This window comes from Acinonyx jubatus, chromosome X, assembly GCF_027475565.1.
Source record: "Acinonyx jubatus isolate Ajub_Pintada_27869175 chromosome X, VMU_Ajub_asm_v1.0, whole genome shotgun sequence".
Lineage (NCBI taxonomy): Eukaryota > Metazoa > Chordata > Mammalia > Carnivora > Felidae > Acinonyx > Acinonyx jubatus.
In genome coordinates this window covers 47,495,654-47,516,864 of record NC_069389.1, presented here as the reverse complement: position 1 = coordinate 47,516,864, position 21,211 = coordinate 47,495,654, and the positions used below count along the sequence as shown (strand labels likewise).

Sequence of the window (21,211 nt, the reverse complement as noted above, 5' to 3'; positions counted from 1 at the left end):
AACAGTGCAAGAGGGTTCCCGTTTCTCCACATCCTCGCCAGCATCTGTAGTCTCCTGATTTGTTCATTTTAGCCTCTCTGACTGGCGTGAGGTGATGTCTCAGTGTGGTTTTGATTTGTATTTCCCTGATAAGTCTAAATGTCCATCAACTGATGAACGGATAAAGAAGTTGTGGTTTATATATACAATAGAATACTACTTTGCGATGAGAAAGAATGAAATCTGGCCTTTTGTAGCAACGTGGAGAGAACTGGAGAGTGTTATGCTAAGTGAAGTAAGTCATACAGAGAAAGACAGGTAATGTATGTTTTCACTCTTATGTGAATCCTGAGAAACTTAACAGAAGACCATGGGGGAGGGGAAGAAAACAAAAAAAAAGAGGTTAGAGAGGGAGGAAGCCAAAACATAAGAGACTCTTAAAAACTGAGAACAAACTGAGGGTTCATGGGGGGTGGGAGGGAAGGGAAAGTGGGTGATGGGCATTGAGGAGGGCACCTGTTGGGATGACCACTGGGTGTTGTATGGAAACCAATTTGACAATAAATTTCATATTAAAAATAAAATAAATAAAGTTCCCTACTGTTATTGTATTATTTTAAATTAGTTTTTTTATATTTGTTATTAATTATTTTATATATCCGGGTGCTCTCATGTTGGGTGCGTAAATATTTACAATGATTATATCTTCTTGTTGTATTGTCTTCTTTTTATCTTTATATATTCCCCTTTTTTGTTCCTTGTTGCAGTCTTTGTTGTACATGTAGTTAGTCTAATATAAGTATTGATACTTTGGCCTTCTTTTGACACCCATTTGCACAATAAATTTTCTTCATGCCCTCATTTTCAGTCTGAAGGTGTCTTTAGGTCTAAAATGAGTCTCTTGTTGGCAACAAATAGATGGGTCTTGTGGTTTTTTAAATCCATTCTGACACTCTTTGTCTTTTCTTGGAGTGTTTAGTCCATTTAAATTCAAAGTAATTATTGATAGGAGTGTATTTAGTGCCATTTTACTTATTTTGTCATTGTTTATAGAGATTTTCTCTAATTCTTTCTTGTCTCTGTCACTTTTGGCCTCTCCTTTGCACTCAACAAGTTCCCTTAATATTTCCTGCATGCCTCTTTTAGTTGTCCTGAACTGCTTTAATTTTTGTTTGCCTGGGAAATTCTTTTTAGTGTTTTTATTTAAATTCCAGTTAGTTACCATATTTGTAATATTTTTTCAGGTGTATAAAATAGTGATTCAACGCTTACATAGAACACCTGGTGTTCATCATAACAAGTGTACTTCTTAATCCTTATCACCTATTTAAAACATATCCCTACCCAACTCGCTTCTGGTAACCATTAGTTTTTGATCTATGGTTAATGGTCTGTTTCTGGGTTTGCCTCTCATTCTTTTTCCCCCCTTTTCTCATTTGTTTTGTTTCTTAAATTCTAAATCACATGTTATTTTTCTTTCTGTGACTGTCTCATTTCAGTTAGCATACACTGCTCTATCTCCATCCATGTCATTGCTAATGGCAAGATTTCATTCTTTTTTTTTTTTTTAAATCGCTGAGTAATATTCCATTGTGTGTGTGTGTGTGTGTGTGTGTGTGTGTATACACATATACATTCCATTTTTTTTTTCTTCTCAGATATAGGGTTAGGGTTAGGTTTAGGGTCAGGGTAAGTGTATGTTCCTGGTATACTATAGTTTACAAAACTATAACCCTCTAAAACCAGAGGTTTATATTTAGGGTTAAGTTTAAGGTTAGGGATAGAGGTTAGGATTTAGGTTTAGGTTTAGTTATTGGGAGTTAAGGTTAGTGTTAAGGTTTATACCTAGGGTTATGGGGTCAGTTATTAGTGGGTTTATATTACTGAAAGAAGATGTTACTTAGATGACAGTTTATACATTGTAATTTCTTTTTTCTTTTTTTTAATATGAAATTTATTGTCAAATTGGTTTCCATACAACACCCAGTGCTCATCCCAAAAGGTGCCCTCCTCAATACCCATCAACCACCCTCCCCTCCCTCCCACCCCCATCAACCCTCTGTTTGTTCTTAGTTTTTAAGAGTCTCTTATGCTTTGGCTCTCTCCTTCTCTAACTTCTTTTTTTTCTTCCCCTCCCCCATGGACTTCTGTTAAGTTTCTTAGGACCTATATAAGTGTGAAAACATATGGTATCTTTCTATGTATGGCTTATTTTCACTTAGCATAACACTCTCCAGTTCCATCCATGTTGCTACAAAAGGCCATATTTCATTCTTTCTCATTGCCACGTAGTATTCCATTTGTATATACACATTGTAATTTCAATGTGTGAAGCACCAGGCTCTTCCCTTGTACTTCTATTTCATCCATTTATAAACACACATGTTAATTAAATAAAATGTTATTTGAATGAGGGATTATACACAGTGTAGTTTCAGTGAGATAAGGACAGGGATCTTCCTATATGCTTCTAACATATGTTTACAAACATGTATATCTTAATGAAAGAAGGTGTTACTTGAAATATACATTATACGCTACCTAGTTTCATTCAAGAAAGAATAGGTCTATTCCCACATGCTTCTACACATACATTTATAAACACATCTATATCAATGAAAGAAGTTACTTGAATGATGATTTATATACAAAGTAGTTTCAAAGAGTTAAGCATATGACTATTCCCATATGCCTTTACACGTATGTGTAGAAACTTTAATGAAATAAGATGATACTTGAAAGACAGATTATACATAGCATGGTTTCAGAGTGTTAAGCATGCAGCTATTCCCATATGCTTCTACACATACATTTACAAACACCTGTATCTTACTCAAAGAAGACATTAGTTGAAGGATGCATTATACACATGATAATTCCAACTAGTTAAGCATACTGATACTATCATATCTTTCTACACATAACTTATATCTTAATGAAAGCAGATATTACTCGACAGAAAGTTTACACACAGTGGGTTTTCCATGTGCTAAGCATGCAGCTATTCCCATAAGCTTCTTTTTTAAATTTAAATTCCAGTTAGTTAACATATAGTATAATATTAGTTTCAGGTGCATAATTCAGTTATTCAACACTTCCAAACAATGCCAAGTGCTCTTCACAACAAGTGCACTCCTTAATCCCCATCACCAGTTTAACCCAAATTCCCACCCACCTGCCCTCTGGTAAACATCAGTTTGCTCTCTATGGTTAAAAGTTGTTTTCTTGGTTTGCTTTTTCTCTTCTTTTCTCCCATGATTGTTTTGATTTTTAAATCCCACATATGAGTAAATATATATGTGGAAATATATGAGTGAAATATGTCATATTTCACTTTCCATAATACTCTTTAGCTTCATCCACATTACTGCAAAAGGCAAGATTTCATTCTTTTTGATGGCTGAGTAATATTGGCTTTATATTATACATACCACATCTTCTTTATCCATTCATCAGTCAAAGGACATTTGGGCTCTTTCCATAATTTGGCTATTGTTGATAATGCTGCTATAAACATTAGAATGCATGTATCCCTTCAAATAAGTATTTGTGTATTTTTTACATAAATGCTTAGTAGTGCATTGCTGGATCATAGGGTAGTTCTATCTTTAACACTCTGAGGAAGATCCACACTTTTCCAGAGTGGCTGCACCAGTTTGCATTCCCACCAACAGTGCAAGAAGATTTCCCTTTTTCCACATCCTTACCAACACCTATTATTTGCTGTGTTGTTAATTTTAGCCATTATGAAATGTGTGAGGTGGTATCTCATTGTAGTTTTGATTTGTATTTCTGATGATCAGTGATGTTGAGCATATTTTCATATTTCCACTGGCCATCTTCTGTGTTCTTTGGAAAAATATCTATTCATGCCTTCTGGCTATATTTTATCTGGATTACTTGTGTGTTTTATGTTGACTATTTTAAGTTCTTTATATATTTTGGACAGTAACCTTTTACCAGACATGTTATTTGCAAAAATTTTATCCCATTCCATAGGTGGCCTTTTAGGTTATTTTGCTTGTTTGTTTCCTTTACTGTGAGATGCTTTTCATTTTGATGAAGTGGCAGTAATTTATTTTTGTTTTTGTTTCCCTCACCTCATGAGGCATATCTAGTAAAAAGTTGGTATTGCCAATGTCAAAGATGTTATTACCTGTGTTCTTCTCTAGGATTTTAATGATTTCCTGTCTTACATTTATGTCTTTAATCCATTTTGACTTAATTTTTTGTATGGTGCAAGAAAGTGTTCAAATTTCATTCTTTGCATGGAGCTATTCAGTTTTTATATCAGAAACTTTTACCACTCCTATTATGAATGATAGTATTCCTGGATGGAGTATTCTTGGCTTCAGATTTTTCCCATTTAGTACTTTGCATATACCATTCCATTCCCATCTGGCTTGCCAGGTTTCTGTTGAGAAATCCCTGGCTATTCTTATGGGTTTTCCTTGTAGTTTAAGGACCTCTTTTGTCTTGCTGTTTTTAATATTTTTTCTTTGTCATTATATTTTGCAAATTTAATTACAATATGTCTTGGGGTTAGCCTGTTCTTGTTGATTCTGGTGGGAATTCTCTGTGCCTCCTGGATCTGGATATGTGTTTCTGTCCCCAGATTAGGGATTTTTTCAGCTATTATTTCTTCAAATAAATTTTCTACTTCCATGTCTCTCTTTGCTTCTTCTGGGACTCCTATAGTACAAATATTATTACATTTGACAGAGTCACTGAGTTCTTAAGTCTACTCACATGTTGTATAATTCTTCTCTTTTGTTCAGCTTCATTACTTTCCATTACTTTGTCATCTAGGTCACTAATTCATTCCTCTGCTTCTTCCATCCTGCTGTTCATTGCATCAAGCATGTTTTTAATCTCATTTATTGCACTTTTCATCTCTAATTGATTCTTTTTTTAACTCTTTGTCTCTGTCATAAGTGTCTCACTGATGGTTTGTATACTTTTCTCAAGCCCATTGTGTATCCTTATCATTGTTGCTTTAAATCAGGCATTTTACTTATATCTGTTTCACTTAGATCTCTGGGTTTAACCTTATCTATTTCTTTATTTTGGGATAAATTCCTCTGTGTTTAAGTTTTGTCTATGTCTCTGCCTTCTTCTGTATGTTAGAAAAGCCAGTTATGTTTCCTGCTCAGGAAAGTAATGGCCTTATGAAGAGGTCACATAATGTGAGGGCTTGGCACTTCACCAAGTATCTCTGGTATGTTTTGCATGTGTACTGTTCTTGTATTTTGTCTGCTCTATCTTTCAGGTCTGTCATCTGCTGAGGCTCTCCTTGCCTACTGTTGGTAATGTTTGGTTCCTGGCTTGAATATGCCACGTTTCAACTAGTTGTGCTTGGTCTGCTTGTGAAATGATATCTGTCACCATCTTTACTGGTACTGAGGCTCTACAGTACTCTCAGGTCAGGAGATGTGGTGTGGGCAGGTGTTTGTGCTAGTCTTATGGGGGAGGGGCCTGCTTGTAGGGACTGAGGCAAGTTTGACTGTAAAGGGCAGACCCACCTGTGTATGGGACAATGGGGCTTTGTGTATGAAAGTTAGGCAGCCAATGTCTGCACTGTGCTGCTTCCTGTAGGTGGCTTTGTGTCTATGCTGAGGGGTGGGTAGAGGAAGTGACACATGCCACCTCCTTTGTTCCTGGAAATGTATCTCCATGAGTACTACCTCTCAGGGACTTGTTCTGAGGAAAGAAAATAATATCTCTGCTCAATGCCCCAGGCACTCTTCAATTCACTGTTTCCATACTATCTACCCTTTGGTGTCTTGCCCTCTTTCTCTCTAGGAGCAGAGCAGTGCCCTTCTGCTATATCCCAGTCTAGCTTGCTGACATTTAAAAGTCCAAGCTCTAAGCCCTGCTGATTGCATGAAGTCAGGAAATTTAGCACCTTTCTTTTTCCAAGCCAATGACTGGGTAAATATTTTCCTTGTGTGTTCCCCTGTGTGGTCCTCTCTCAACTTTCTCTGTTGAAAGCATGGATCCCTTCCCTTTGCAGCAACAGCAATGTTTTTTTCCTAAATCACGTGACCACACTTCCTACCTTCTTTGGTGTGACCCCTGTCTTTTTAGCTGTGTAATTTGTTCTGTATGTCTTCAGGTATATTTCTGGAATATTTAGGTTGATTTGATAGTTATCTGGCTGTGTTCATAGGACAAAGTGACCTAGGGTCCTCCTACTCCATTACCATTTTCTTTACCTCAAATATATACAATTTTAATTGTCAACTAGTGTTTATCAAAGTTAGGGGCAAAAGAATTAATCAAGACAAAAAGGCTAAGGGGTGTGGCAGTGAGATTGGAACTGAGAGAACCTTAATAATAGCTAATATTTGCTGAGTGTTTACTGTATGTCAGATATTATTATAAGTGTTTTTCACTATTAATATGCAGATAGTAGATAAGAAAACCAAGGCTGAAAATGGTGGAGTAACGTTCAGCTAATGATAGTAGCCTGGGAAGTCAAATTCAGACAATGTAGCTCCACAATATATGCTTTTGGCATACATTGTCTACATCCTCAATAAAAGAACTATTTGAAGAAAGAAATAATAGAACTTCAGAAACAAATAACTGAGATCATAAAAGAATGTTAAAAATCAATGATCAATTTTGAGCCAGGGTGATTGGGTGGTCCCATTCTTAAACAGTAGAACTTGAAAGTTGTTTAGTAAGAATTGTTGTATCTGCAACTCTTGCTTTGTATAATTGTAAGCTCAGTGAAGATGAACAGCTGTGCTGTATGCTACAGGTGGTATCCAAATAAACATGGACCTCATGGTTTTCTGCTGAGAGAATATCTACCAGAGACAGGGATACTATTCTCTGGGCCCCTTGCAATGAACTCTAATCTTTGGATATCAATGGAGCAGGCATTTCTGCAGCTACCTCAGTTTTAAAGAACCTGTGGAATACCAGGAATAGAGAAAAGTATACCTTGGTTGAATACCAAGGTTTGATTCCATGGCAATTTTCCCACTACTGTGTTCATCATTGACAAACTCCCTATCTCTGTAAATGACACCTCTGTCCACACAGCCCCCCCAAACAGAAATCTGACACTTGTAAGTGTCCTTTCCATCTCAATACACTCATTTTTCTCCACATCCACTCCCAACCTACTAGTCAGACTTTATAATTTTTTTTTTGCCTGGATCATTACAGTAGCCTCTTAAGTGGTCTTCCCCCTTTCACTCTTGCACATGAAGGTTTCTCCCACCAACCACTGTATTCAATACACCCTAGTTATGCTGATATTCTGTCAGTTATTAAAAGAAGACAAGCAGAGGGAACAGGGAAGATGGCGGCATAGGAGGACCCTGGGCTCACCGCGCGTCGTGCTGATCACTTAGATTCCACCTACACCTGCCTAAATAACCTAGAAAACCGCCAGAGGATTAGCAGAATGGAGTCTCCAGAGCCAAGTGCAGACGAGAGGTAAACAGAAGAGGGTAGGAAAGGCGGCGAGGCGGTGTGCACTCCACGGACTGGTGGGAGGGATCTGGGGCAGAGGGGCGACCCGCCGGCCAAGCAGAGCCCCGAGTCTGGCTTGCAAAAGTGAAGGGGCCGGACGGAGTGTGTTCCGACAGCAAGCGGGACTTAGCATCTAGGAGGTCATAAGTTATCAGCTCTGCTCAGAAAGCGGGAAGGCTAGAGGACAAAGGGAGGGAGAGTTGCTGAGCCCTGGGATGACAGAGCTCAGTTTGGCAGAGAACAAGGGTGCTAGCCAGCACCATCTCCCCCGCCCATCCCCAGCCAAATCCCAAAGGGAACCAGTTCTTGCCAGGGAACTTGCTTGCTCCGCGCAAACACCCAATGCTGTGCTTCTGTGGAACCACCACTCTGGCAGTGGGTCTGACCCCCACTCGCTGCCACAGGGCTCCTCCTGAAGTGGATCACCTAAGGAGAAGCGAGCTAAGCCTACCCCTCCTGCCCCCATGCACCTTGCCTACCCACCCCAGCTAATATGCCAGATTCCCAGGACCACAACCCTGGCAGTGTGCAAGTAGCCCAGATGGGCTACGCCACCCCACAGTGAATCCCGCCCCTAGGAGAGGGGAAGAGAAGACACACACCAGTCAGACTCTGGCACCATTGGTGGGGTGGGGACAGACTTCAGGTCTGACTGCGGCCCCGCCCACCAACTCCAGTTATACACCACAGCACAGGGGAAGTGCCCTGCAGGTCTGCACCACTCCAGGGACTATCCAAAATGACCAAACGGAAGATTTCCCCTCAAAAGAATCTCCAGGAAATGACAACAGCTAATGAACTGATCAAAAAGGATTTAAATAACATAACAGAAAGTGAATTTAGAATAATAGTCATAAAATTAATCGCTGTGCTTGGAAACAGTATAGAGGACAGCAGAGAATTTCTTGCTACAGAGATCAAGGGACTAAAGAATAGTCAGGAGGAGCTGAAAAATGCTTTAAACGAGATGCAAAATAAAATGGAAACGTCCACGGTTCGGATTGAAGAGGCAGAGGAGAGAATAGGTGAACTAGAAGATAAAATTATGGATAAAGAGAAAGCTGAGAAAAAGAGAGATAAAAAAATCCAGGAGTATGAGGGGAAAATTAGAGAACTAAGTGATACACTAAAAAGAAATAATATATGCATAATTGGTATCCCAGAGGAGAAAGAGAGAAGGAAAGGTGCTGAAGGGGTACTTGAAGAAATAATAGCTGAGAACTGCCCTGAACTGGGGAAGGAAAAGGCATTGAAATCCAAGAGGCACAGAGAACTCCCTTCAGACATAACTTGAATCAATCTTCTGCACGACCTATCATAGTGAAACTGGCAAAATACAAGGATAAAGAGAAAATTCTGAAAGCAGCAAGGGATAAACGTGCCCTCACATATAAAGGGAGACCTATAAGACTCGTGACTGATCTCTCTTTTGAAACTTGGCAGGCCAGAAAGGCATGGCAGGAGATCTTCAATGCGATGAACAGAAAAAATACGCAGCCGAGAATCCTTTATCCAGCAAGTCTGTCATTTAGAATAGAAGGCGAGATAAAGGTCTTCCCAAACAAACAAACCTAAAGGAATTTGTCACCACCAAACCAGCCCTACAAGAGATCCTAAGGGGAATCTTGTGAGACAAAGTACCAGAGACATTGCTACAAGCATAAAACATACAGATATCACAATGACTCTAAACCCATATCTTTCTATAATAACACTGAATGTAAATGGACTAAACGCTCCAACCAAAAGACATAGGGTATCAGAATGGATTAAAAAACAAGACCCACCTATTTGCTGTCTACAAGAGACTCATTTTAGACATAGGACACCTTTAAATAGAGAGTGAAGGGATGGAGAACTATTTATCATGCTACTGGAAGCCAAAAGAAAGCTGGAGTAGCCATACTTATATCAGACAAACTAGACTTTAACTTAAAGGCTGTAACAAGAGAGGAAGAAGGGAATTATATAATAATTACAGGGTGTATCCATCAGGAAGAGCTAACAGTTATAAATGTCTATGTGCCAAGTACGGGAGCCCCCAAATATATAAAACAATTACTCATAAACATAAGCAACCTTATTGATAAGAATGTGGTCATTGCAGGGGACTTTAACACTCCACTTACAGAAAGGGATAGATCATCTAGACACACAGTCAATAAAGAAACAAGGGCCCTGAATGTTACATTGGATCAGATGGACTTGACAGATGTATTTAGAACTCTGCCACCCAAAGCAACAGAATATACTTTCTTCTCGAGTGCACATGGAACATTCTCCAAGATAGATCATATACTGGGTCACAAAACAGCCCTTCATAAGTATACAAGAATTGAAATTATACCATGCATACTTTCAGACCACAATGCTATGAAGCTTGAAATCAACCACAGGAAAAAGTCTGGGAAACCTCCAAAAACATGGAGGTTAAAGAACAGCCTACGAAAGAATGAGTGGGTCTACCAGGCAATTAGAGAAGAAATTAAAAAATATATGGAAACAAACGAAAATGAAAATACAACAATCCAAACGCTTTGGGATGCAGCGAAGGCAGTCCTGAGAGGAAAATACATTGCAATCCAGGCCTATCTCAAGAAACAAGAAAAATCCCAAATACAAAATCTACCAGCACACCTAAAGGAACTAGAAGCAGAACAGCAAAGGCAGCCTAAACCCAGCAGAAGAAGAGACCTAATAAAGATCAGAGCAGAAATAAACAATATAGAATCTAAAAAAACTGTAGAGCAGATAATGAAACCAAGAGTTGGTTTTTTGAAAAAATTAACAAAATTGACAAACCTCTAGCCAGGCTTCTCAAAAAGAAAAGGGAGATGACCCAAATAGATAAAATCATGAATGAAAATGGAATTGTTACAACCAATCCCTCAGAGATACAAACAATTATCAGGGAATACTATGAAAAATTACATGCCAACAAATGGGACAACCTGGAAGAAATGGACAAATTCCTCAACACCCACACGCTTCCAAAACTCAATCAGGAGGAAATAGAAAGCTTGAACACACCCATAACCAGTGAAGAAATTGAATCGGTTATCAAAAATTTCCCAACAAATAAGAGTCCAGGACCAGATGGCTTCCCTAGGGGAGTTCTACCAGACGTTTAAAGCAGAGATAATATCTATCCTTCTCAAGCTATTCCAAGAAATAGAAAGGGAAGGAAAACTTCCAGACTCATTCTATGAAGCCAGTATTACTTTGATTCCTAAACCAGACAGAGACCCAGTAAAAAAAGAGAACGACAGGCCAATATCCCTGATGAATATGGATGCAAAAATTCTCAATAAGATACTAGCTAATCGAATTCAACAGCATATAAAAAGAATTATTCACCATGATCAAGCCAGATACATTCCTGGGATGCAGGGCTGGTTCAACATTCACAAGTCAATCAAGGTGATACATCACATTAATAAAAGAAAAGATAAGAACCATATGATCCTGTCAATCGATGCAGAAAAGGCCTTTGACAAAATTCAGCACCCTTTCTTAATAAAAACCTTTGAGAAAGTCCGGATAGAAGGAACATAGTTAAACATCATAAAAGCCATTTATGAAAAGCCCACAGCTAACATCATCCTCAACGGGGAAAAACTGAGAGCTTTTTCCGTGAGATCAGGAACACGACAGGGATGCCCACTCTCACCGCTGTTGTTTCGCATAGTGTTGGAAGTTCTAGCATCAGCAATCAGACAACAAAAGGAAATCAAAGGCATCAAAATTGGCAAAGATGAAGTCAGGCTTTTGTTTTTTGCAGATGACATGATATTATATATGGAAAATCTGATAGACTCCACCAAAATCTGCCAGAACTCATACATGAATTTAGCAAAGTTGCAATATACAAAATCAATGTACATAAATCAGTTGCATTCTTATACACTAATAAAGACAAATAAAGAAACTGATCCCGTTCACAATTGCACCAAGAAGCATAAAATACCTAGGAATAAACCTAACCAAAGATGTAAAGGATCTGTATGCTGAAAACTATAGAAAGCTTATGAAGGTATTAGACGAAGATATAAAGAAATGGAAAGACATTCCCTGCTCATGGATTGGAAGAATAAATATTGTCAAAATGTCAATACTACCCAAAGCTATCTACACATTCAATGCAATCCCAAGCAAAATTGCACCAGCATTCTTCTCGAAACTAGAATAAGCAATCCTAAAATTCATATGGAACCACAAAAGTCCCCGAATAGCCAAAGGAATTTTGAAGAAGAAGACCAAAGCAGGAGGCATCACAATCCCAGACTTTAGCCTCTACTACAAAGCTGTCATCATCAAGATAGCATGGTATTGGCACAAAAAGAGACACATAGACCAATGGAATAGAATAGAAACCCCAGAACTAGACCCACAAACATATGGCCAACTCATCTTTGACAAAGCAGGAAAGAAGATCCAATGGAAAAGACAGTCTCTTTAACAAATGGTGCTGGGAGAACTGGACAGCAACATGCCGAAGGATGAAACTAGACCACTTTCTCACACCATTCACAAAAATAAACTCAAAATGGATAAAGGACCTGAATGTGAGACAGGAAACCATCAAAACCCTAGAGGAGAAAGCAGGAAAAGACCTCTCTGACCTCAGCCGTAGCAGTGTCTTACTTGACACATCCCCAAAGGCAAGGGAATTAAAAGCAAAAATGAATTACTGGGACCTTATGAAGATAAACAGCTTCTGCACAGCAAAGGAAACAACCAACAAAACTAAAAGGCAACCAACAGAATGGGAAAAGATATTTGCAAATGACATATCGGACAAAGGGCCAGTATCCAAAATCTATAAAGAGCTCACCAAACTCCACACCCGAAAAACAAATAATCCAGTGAAGAAATGGGCAGAAAACATGAATAGACAATTCTCTAAGGAATACATCCGGATGGCCAACAGGCACATGAAAAGGTGCTCAACGTCGCTCCTTATCAGGGAAATACAAATCAAAACCACACTCAGATATCACCTCACGCCAGAGTGGCCAAATGAACAAATCAGGAGACTATAGATGCTGGAGAGGATGTGGAGAAACGGGAACCCTCTTGCACTGTTGGTGGGAATGCAAATTGGTGCAGCACCTCTGGAAAACAGTGTGGAGGTTCCTCAGAAAATAAAAATAGACCTACCCTATGACCCAGCAATAGCACTGCTAGGAATTTACCCAAGGGATACAGGAGTACTGATGCATAGGGGCACTTGCACCCCAATGTTTATAGCAGCACTCTCAACAATAGCCAATTATGGAAAGAGCCTAAATGTCCATCAACTGATGAATGGATAAAGAAATTGTGGTTTTTGAACACAATGGAGTACTACAGGGCAATGAGAAAGAACGAAATATGGCCCTTTGTAGCAACGTGGATGGAACTGGAGAGTGTGATGCTAAGTGAAATAAGCCATACAGAGAAAGACAGATACCATATGGTTTCACTCTTATGTGGATCCTGAGAAACTTAACAGAAACCCATGGGGGAGGGGAAGAAAAAAAAAGAGGTTAGAGTGGGAGAGAGCCAAAGCATAAGAGACTGTTAAAAACTGAGAACAAACTGAGGGTTGATGGGGTGTGGGAGGTTGGGGAGGGTGGGTGATGGGTATTGAGGAGGTCATCTTTTGGGATGAGCACTGGGTGTTGTATGGAAACCAATTTGAGAATAAATTTCATATATTGGAAAAAAAAAAGAAGGCAAGCTTACTGCCATATCACAGCAGCTTTTGTATTCTGCCTAGCAAAGAACACTATTTCCTCAAAATTTGTCATAGCTCTCTCCTTCTCATGTTGACTAAATTATTTAATATATGAGGTTTGTTTAAATTTTAATTTGAACAAATATTAAAAAAAACATTTATTAGACTGTTGGGGAAATTTGATATTATGAAATGTGATATCAATATTAAGAAAAATCAATATTAAGGAATTTGTATGTGATAGTAATATTGTGCCTATTTTTAAAAATCTTTATCTTTTTGAAAAACATGTTGAAGTATTTATGACTAAGATTATATGATGTCTGTAATATTGTCCAAAATAATACACTACAGATTGGGGGAGTCAGTAGGGATGTGGAGAAAGCAAAATTGGGCATATACTGATATAATTGTTAAATTGGGTGAAGCGTACTTGAAAGTCCAGTAAACTATTTTACTTTTACATGTTGAAATTTTAAGCTCAAATACTTAATATATATTTATGTTTATACACAAAAATACATATATATACACACATATATACACACTTACACACGTGTGTGGAATAAGCCTGTACTCTACATGAAGGAGAGGCAAACAAAACATAAACGAATAAGAAGAGTGCCACAGGAATGTTGGGACAATGCAACCTGGAAATTTGTCACCTGTTCAGAGCTTCAGGGCACAGCAACAAGGATTCTGGTTTCCTACATACAAATCCTAACAAAGCAAGTGTTAACACAATGCATGTTTACAAGAAAGAAAGGCCCTTTTCTTATCCATGGTGTCCAAGCCTCAATTCTGAGCTAGAGATGACTGGGGAGAAGGAGTCTACAAAGCAGAGGGTATAACCTAATGATTGACGATCTACATCTGGCCCATAGGCAAGCTACTTTGATTCCATGGTGCTATAAAACTTTTTACATTATAGGCCAATATCCAAATTCTAGCATATTTCACATAAAAGTATTAAATTTCTGCTTTTCTTTAAAATTTGGTAAATTTGGTAATAATAAGTTGGAGTTGAGTGACAATTCTGTTTCAGAGGGGGCAGGTGCCCTCAGGTTTGACACATCCCTACCAGGTCTGCTTTACTTACTATTTTTTTAATGTGCACCCTTTTTTCTAGTGAACAAGAGCATGTTATAGGTTGGTGTATTGTGCTTAGCTCCAAAAGCCTGCTTTAATTTCACTCGGTTTAAACTGCCTTTCTGTTTTTCAATACTCAACAAAACCTGTGGCGCTGTGGTAATAAGGGAAGGAGTGGTGTCTCAGCTGCTTAATTTTAACATAAATGTTATTATTTACCAGTTAGAAAGAGCCACAGGTTCTCAGTGGGGTAATGCCTATTCAGAAGACACCAGACTTAGTGTTTTCCTAGTTTGGCTTCATAAAAGCCACATGTGAGTAAGAACAAGACATAAGAGTAAAATCAACTAATGAAGCTTGGTCCCATGTGTATAAATGGATCAGTCTTTGTTTCAAGACTTTCTTTCCTCCGATCTCTCAGACTTGTGTGTGTGTGTGTGTGTGTGTGTGTGTGTGTGTATGTATGTTGGGGATGGAGTGGAGGTGGGCAGACCTGTATGGATTCTGCGGTGGGCTTTCAGGTGGGAGCTTTTGGTGTACACTTTGTTGCATCCTGCAAAGTCACATTGGTGAATCCGTCTTCTCTTCAAATCAAGAGACTCTTCTCCCTGCATTTGGGTCATTGCTGATGGTCTGAGCAAAGAAAGAGAGATAGGACCAAAGAATGATTTTAACGTGGAAGCTAAATAAATGGACTTACATAGAGTGGGATCACCTCATACATGCATTTAATTTATGCAAATTTAACAGTAAGTCTTCAAGAGAAGAAATAATTGAAATAGTTCAAGCAATTCCCTCAACTAGGCCATTCTTTGCAGTAAGTGCAGGTCCTGAGAGGTGGTAATGTTTCCTTGGGTGTTTTCTGTTCTAGTTGTGAGCATTTCACTCTAACAAGTCTCATGTTTGTGTTTACATAAATGTATTTTTTCATACAACATGGTTGTTAAAACACAAAACAATGCCTTATTGGTTCTAACATTGGAAGACAAGAGTGCTTTAATCTTAAAGAGAAAAACATTATTCAACTGTACTTTAGAGGAAATTTGAAAATTTTTCAAGGACAAAGTTGATGAAGTAGACAATTAGGACATAACACTTCCATAACATGCATGTCCATGCACATGTGTGCACACAAACTAACACCTTTGCTGGGAAGGCAATTTACCTACATTTTGTTATCATTAAATGTTTGCCATTGTGTATGAGAATTTGTTCCACTTCTATCACAAACACACACATATATAGACAGGCCTGAAGTAAAGACAAAAGTACTCACTCTTGCTGTAGTCCCTGAACACCCTGTAAAGCTGAGGATCCACTCTTAATCTCACTCTCCTCACTGTCACTTGGGCTCTCCAGTGAAGACATGGAGGTGGGGTCAACTTTCACTAAAAGCAAAGAAAAAGACCAGTGTGAGCTACAAATATATGTGCCTCTGATATCATTTTCAGGATTCCCACTTTAGCCCACAATGAGAAGTAGCAACAAGATAGGTAAGTAAAGAAAAATAAAGATGAAAGAAGTGTATGTATATGGAAGGAACAGAAGAACTTAAAAAAATTCTAGCATAGCTAAAATTCCTTTGAGGGAAAGGTAATAAGGAGCATTCTAGTACCACTGGAATGAGCTTCTCTAGGATAGTAAGTTAATGGAATAGGGTCTGGGTATGATTTAACTTTCTATCTCCAGCCCCCAGGACAAAATGTCTCCTGAAAAGTCAGGATTAATGTATGTTTGTTGAATTGAACTTTCTGAATAGTTATCTGGCTGTCCTAAGGTAAATGCCTAGGTTCACCTCAGAGATAAGAACTCCTTTGGGTTTTGTGCCCCTAAATGGAAACAAGTCAATAAGATGAAATGCATAACTAGTACTTAGCTTGATACATGTTGGCATCCTTCCTTTCCACCTTTGTCAAGAGAAGCCCTCGAGTATCTTTTATTATCAACCACTGATATTTCTCATACCTAACAAAACTCAATCAAATGGTCACCAGTCTCCTAGATCTAGTCAAAGTTTCAAAATTTCTATATAGAAGAAACTTAAGGGTGGCAATAAAGTTGGTGGGGTGGAATTTTGGCTAGTGCAGTTGCCTCTATACACTAATTGTGTATCATTCACTAAAAAGTTTTAATCATACATCTCAGTATGTATGTGTGTCTTTGCATGTGTGTGTGCACATATGTAATAAATGTAGTAGCAGACTAAAATTCTGTATACATTATGAAAAATCAAACTAAAATGTAAAGAGTGAGAAAATACAAATAGAAATGTTGATACTTATTCTTGTGTTCCAATTGTTTTGTTTACATTCCTCACTTCCCCACCTCCAAACCAAGGTGTAAGAATACCATTTTGGAGACTACTAGGCTAATGATTTTAGCTTAAAATTACATTGAAACTTTTAAAACCTATTTTTCTTATTTAGAGTGGCCTGATGGACTCATGGATATTATGGGTGCAATTGAAAGACCCATCATATCATTGCTTGGTGCTATCACTGCCTTGATTTCAGCAAATTCTCACTAGGGATTTTATTTTCTCATTTCCCCTTTTGTTTGTATCTCTTTCCCCATAGGAGAACTGATACCAAAATTTTAATTAGTCCCCTCAGAGGAATCTCAAAAACAAGACTGTTATAAACACTTACCATTACAACAATTAGCCACTAGTAAGTAGTGATGACATTTTAAATCAGAAAAACACAACTGCAGAGTCTCAGCAACTTGATGCTTAGTATGTTGTTTTCCAGTCTCCTACATTTGGTGATGGAGTGATTACAAGGCATTTAATTTCAAAGATAGAAAACCCTTAGAAAGTTTTTTCCTATAATGATCTAAGATCTGATTTTTAGTCATTTCCACCCACATATCTCGCTTTTGGTTTTTTAATTCATGCTAAACATTTATCAACTCCTCCTTTGACATGTGTTTGAAACCTCTCACCATCCTAACTCTCTCTTCTGATTATACTCCAACTTCCCAATGTCCTTCCTAAGGCACAATATTGAAAACTGATTATAATTCTAGAGCTGTGGTGAAGCTAAATATTTTGAACCACTCAGGGGCTAAAATTTTCCTTGATCACTTCCAATTACAAACTAAAATAGATACATCTACAGAGATGAGAACTGGCTAGGAAATAGTGGTGAAAGAAGGACTTAATTTACTGCTTTCTGAATTCTGAACTTATTTTTTAAATTAAAAAAAAGGGAAGATTGCAGCATGTGAACTCTCTCCTATACAGGTTTTCAAGTTTGTTCATCAAAGTATTTGTTGCAAGACAACTACTATCTACCACCGGGTTGGGTTCTCTAGAGATGCACAAAGGGAAATAATATCGTTTCCTTCTCGAGGAATTTGCAATTTAGTTGAGAAGAATGCCCATACGCTTGTGACACAGGCAAATGAGAAAGTAAAATGGAGGATGATAGATGCCAAATGAAGGAGAGCAGCGGGAAGATGTTAATGTTTCAAAGAAGACTATTTACCTGTTAGGGAAGAGAATAGTTATGGTATTGGCAGACGCAGGTGCTAAGCCTGGCTAGAAATGTAGCACTAGAAATGTTCTTAACTTTTCCACAAAAGCATTCCTAATGGCATAGACAAATAAATGCATTTTGCTAGAAAATCCGAGTGTGTTCCTTAATAAGGTTAAAACTATTTTTGACATTTGTGTCTTATTATAAAAGGTCATTAAATTTGTCCATTTTCTCTTTAATAAAATTTTTTAAATATGAAATGTGATTAAATTACTTGTTATCAAATAACATACAGAATACAGAAAGATACACAGTATTTTACTCAAAAATATGCATACCCCAGGGGTGCCTGGGTGACTCAGTTGGTTGAGCATCCAACTTGGGCTTAGGTCATAATCTCACAGTTTGAGAGTCCAAGCCCCACATCAGGGTCATTGTTGTGAGTGTGGAGCCCCCTTCAGATCCTCTAGCCCCCTCTCTCTGCCCCCCTCCCACTAACTCTCTCTCAAAAATAATAAATAAAAACTTAAAAATATATATGCATACCCCAATTTAGAATCATGGACGAAAGAAGAGAGTATTTGTACTATATTAAGCACTAAAGAGACATGATAAAAACAGTGTTTACAAATAATTATTCTTGAAGCTGTGTGCAAGAATAATTGGAAGGGATGAAATTAAATAAAAGATAGAATAATTCTAAAAGAATAAATGGAGGAAGGTGAGGCCCAGGAAAGGGGGACACTGATGCTTACCTGATCCAGCATTTCTGCCATCTCCTCTGAGTGGGACTGTAATGGCTGCAGGGCCCCCATCAGCAGGCAAATTAGTATACACCATTGGAAGTGACTGTACCACTACTGGGATGGTCTTTAGGCCACCCAACTTATTTGGCAGTCTGACTGAGGGGATGGTGTGAATCACATGAAAGATCTGCTGGCCACCAGTTCCTTGAGAGGAGGCCAGGATAGACCTTGGAGTCAGAACAGTAGGGATATTTGCTGAAGTGCCTGTGTCAGACGTTGAAGTGGACACTACAAGTGTCTGGAGAGCAGGCTTTGGCTTGGGAGTGAATATTGGAGGTTGCAGCATGCTGGCAGGCTGGAGATGAGCCTTGGGCTTGTGAAAAGAGAGGTCAACTGGTTCCACCTGGGGCAGGTTGAAATCATTAGCCAGAAGTTCTTCTGGGGGCTCAATATTGATGTCACTAAATAGTGCTGGGTTCTCCATGGGACTGGCATCTGGGAATGGTGGAGATGTCATATTCCCTCTATCTTCTGTCTTAAGAGGATCTCTGATATGAACAGAGCCAGTGACCTAGAATAAATAAATAAATGAAAGGTGCAAAATATCCATTACCCTGAAAAGTCATGTGAAGAATGAAATCAAGAAATCTATATTTTCTTCTCATAGACACAATATATAGAGAGTTGAGAGAAATGAGGCAGGAGTATGAGGAAAAAGGAAAGGAAACGTTACTAAACACTAGTACCAGGCACTGTATCAGGCAACTGATACAAATTATTTCATTTAATCTTCATAATAACGCTGAAAAATTAAAGTCAACATTTTCTGAATATCAACCATAAGTACTGTGCTAAGCTCAGTGACAACAAATGTAAGGGTCTAGCCACAAAGTGTATACTAACATACTAACTATAATGATAGAGTAATGTGAATAGCTTATAAGTCATACCATAAGTGATGCAGCAGATATACATTCAAGGCATTTAAGAAAAAGTAAAGGGAAAAATTCATTCTAGGCAAGATGAGAAAAGGCTTCAAGGAGGAAGAGCTATGATATATGGATCTTAGAGAATTAATAAGAATTATCTAGGCAGAAAATGAGTAAGAGAGATTTTTTGAGTCTATAGAGATATAACAAGAGACAATATTCTTAGGGAATAATGAAGCAGTATTGTCAATTGTATTATATGCAAAGCCAAAATGTGAAACTTCTACATTAAAAAAATATGAATTAAATGGTCACTTTATAGGTAATACATATTTGTAAAAACCCATAAAACCTCAATCTAATTTAAAACTTCCTAAAAATTCTATTAATGTAAATGTCAATGATATTTTGAACTGTGTCTGCCATTGCTAAGCAACACCCTGGTTCTTGAAGATGGCCTTGGAGATAGTGGTGCTACTTTATCCAGTTAACAAAATAAGACCTCATTCTCTCTCACAATTGGATTTGGTTTATAGGGGTTTTGAATTATGATAGATGTTCAATAATTCATCCTTTACACAGAATAAAACTATCCTTTTTTTTTACATTTGGAATATGATGGAAGGTTGAATTCAAAGAAAGGCTGGGTGATAAAGTATAATTCTTTCAAAGAGGGGAGTTACAAGTGCACAGCTATTTTGGTGGTAATTAACTAGCTCCCAATGAAGGATAGATTGAAGGAAGAATAAGACTGCATTCAAAGGGACCATAAAGAAAGCAACAGGAATAATAATGGTGACATTTATGAAATGATTGTAAAAATTTGAATATTGGCTGGATTTTGGATGATATTAAAGAATTATTGTTAATGTTTATAGGTTTGATATAGGTTGTTGGAAGATGACAGTGGAGTAGGAGGACCCTAGGCTCTCCTCATCCCATGAATACAACTAGAATACTATCAAATCATCCTAAACACTCCAGAAATTGACCTGAAGACTGGCAGAACAAACTCCACAACTAAAGGTACAGAAGAGGCCACATTGAAGAAGGGAGGAAGGGTGGAGACATGTTTTAAGACAGAAACAGATTGTGGATGCTGCAGTGGGGAGGGAGCCACAGTCACACAGGAGAGCAAGAGACAGACTAACATAGGGGGAGCTTAAAGCCTGGAGTTTTAAAGTCAGTTGGCTTGGCTGGGATGCAGCCCAGATGGCAATGTACTGCTCTTAGAGAGAAAGCAAGCAAACAACCCAAGAACATACAGCATGGAAACAGTGATTTGAAGAGCACCTGAGTTATAGAATGGGGAAGTTATTTGCTCATTTCAGAGTGCATCCCACAGAGGCAGCATCTATGGAGAGACATTCTTGCAACAAAGAAATTGGGTGGAGCCATTTCCTACCCATGCTTCTCTGCATGAGCACAGGGCTACCAGTAGGAACAAGCCCGGCACCAATGCTCACTAACTTGTTTACACCAAGCCCCCCTCTCTGTGTTCCAGAAAACACCACCTCCCAGTATTTTCTGCCTCAGTCCCAGACTGTATGCCCCCTACCCTAGAATACAGGCCCAAACCCTGGATTATACCCAGTGCCCCAGCTCAGGAGATTTGCAGAGTCTCAGTTCCATTCGTGGAGGTGACAGCTCTCATTTCACAAGCAGACCAGAGCATACCTAGTTAAAATGTGTCACATTCATTCCAGAGGCCAAATATTGCCCACAACAAGCAAAGAGAGCCTCTGGAACTACTGGCCTGAAGGCTAAAGTGGCAGGGCAAAA

General features: G+C 38.4%; 1 protein-coding gene across 1 annotated transcript in view; it reads right to left on the bottom strand.

The window, feature by feature from the left end:
* Window positions 1-21,211, bottom strand: part of KLF8 (KLF transcription factor 8) — a 91,519-nt gene that overhangs the window by 17,968 nt on the left and 52,340 nt on the right. The window contains 3 exon segments of the mRNA XM_053201645.1: window positions 14,769-14,908; window positions 15,552-15,663; window positions 18,510-19,071. Of these exon segments, the coding sequence (XP_053057620.1) occupies window positions 14,769-14,908; window positions 15,552-15,663; window positions 18,510-19,071 (814 nt within the window).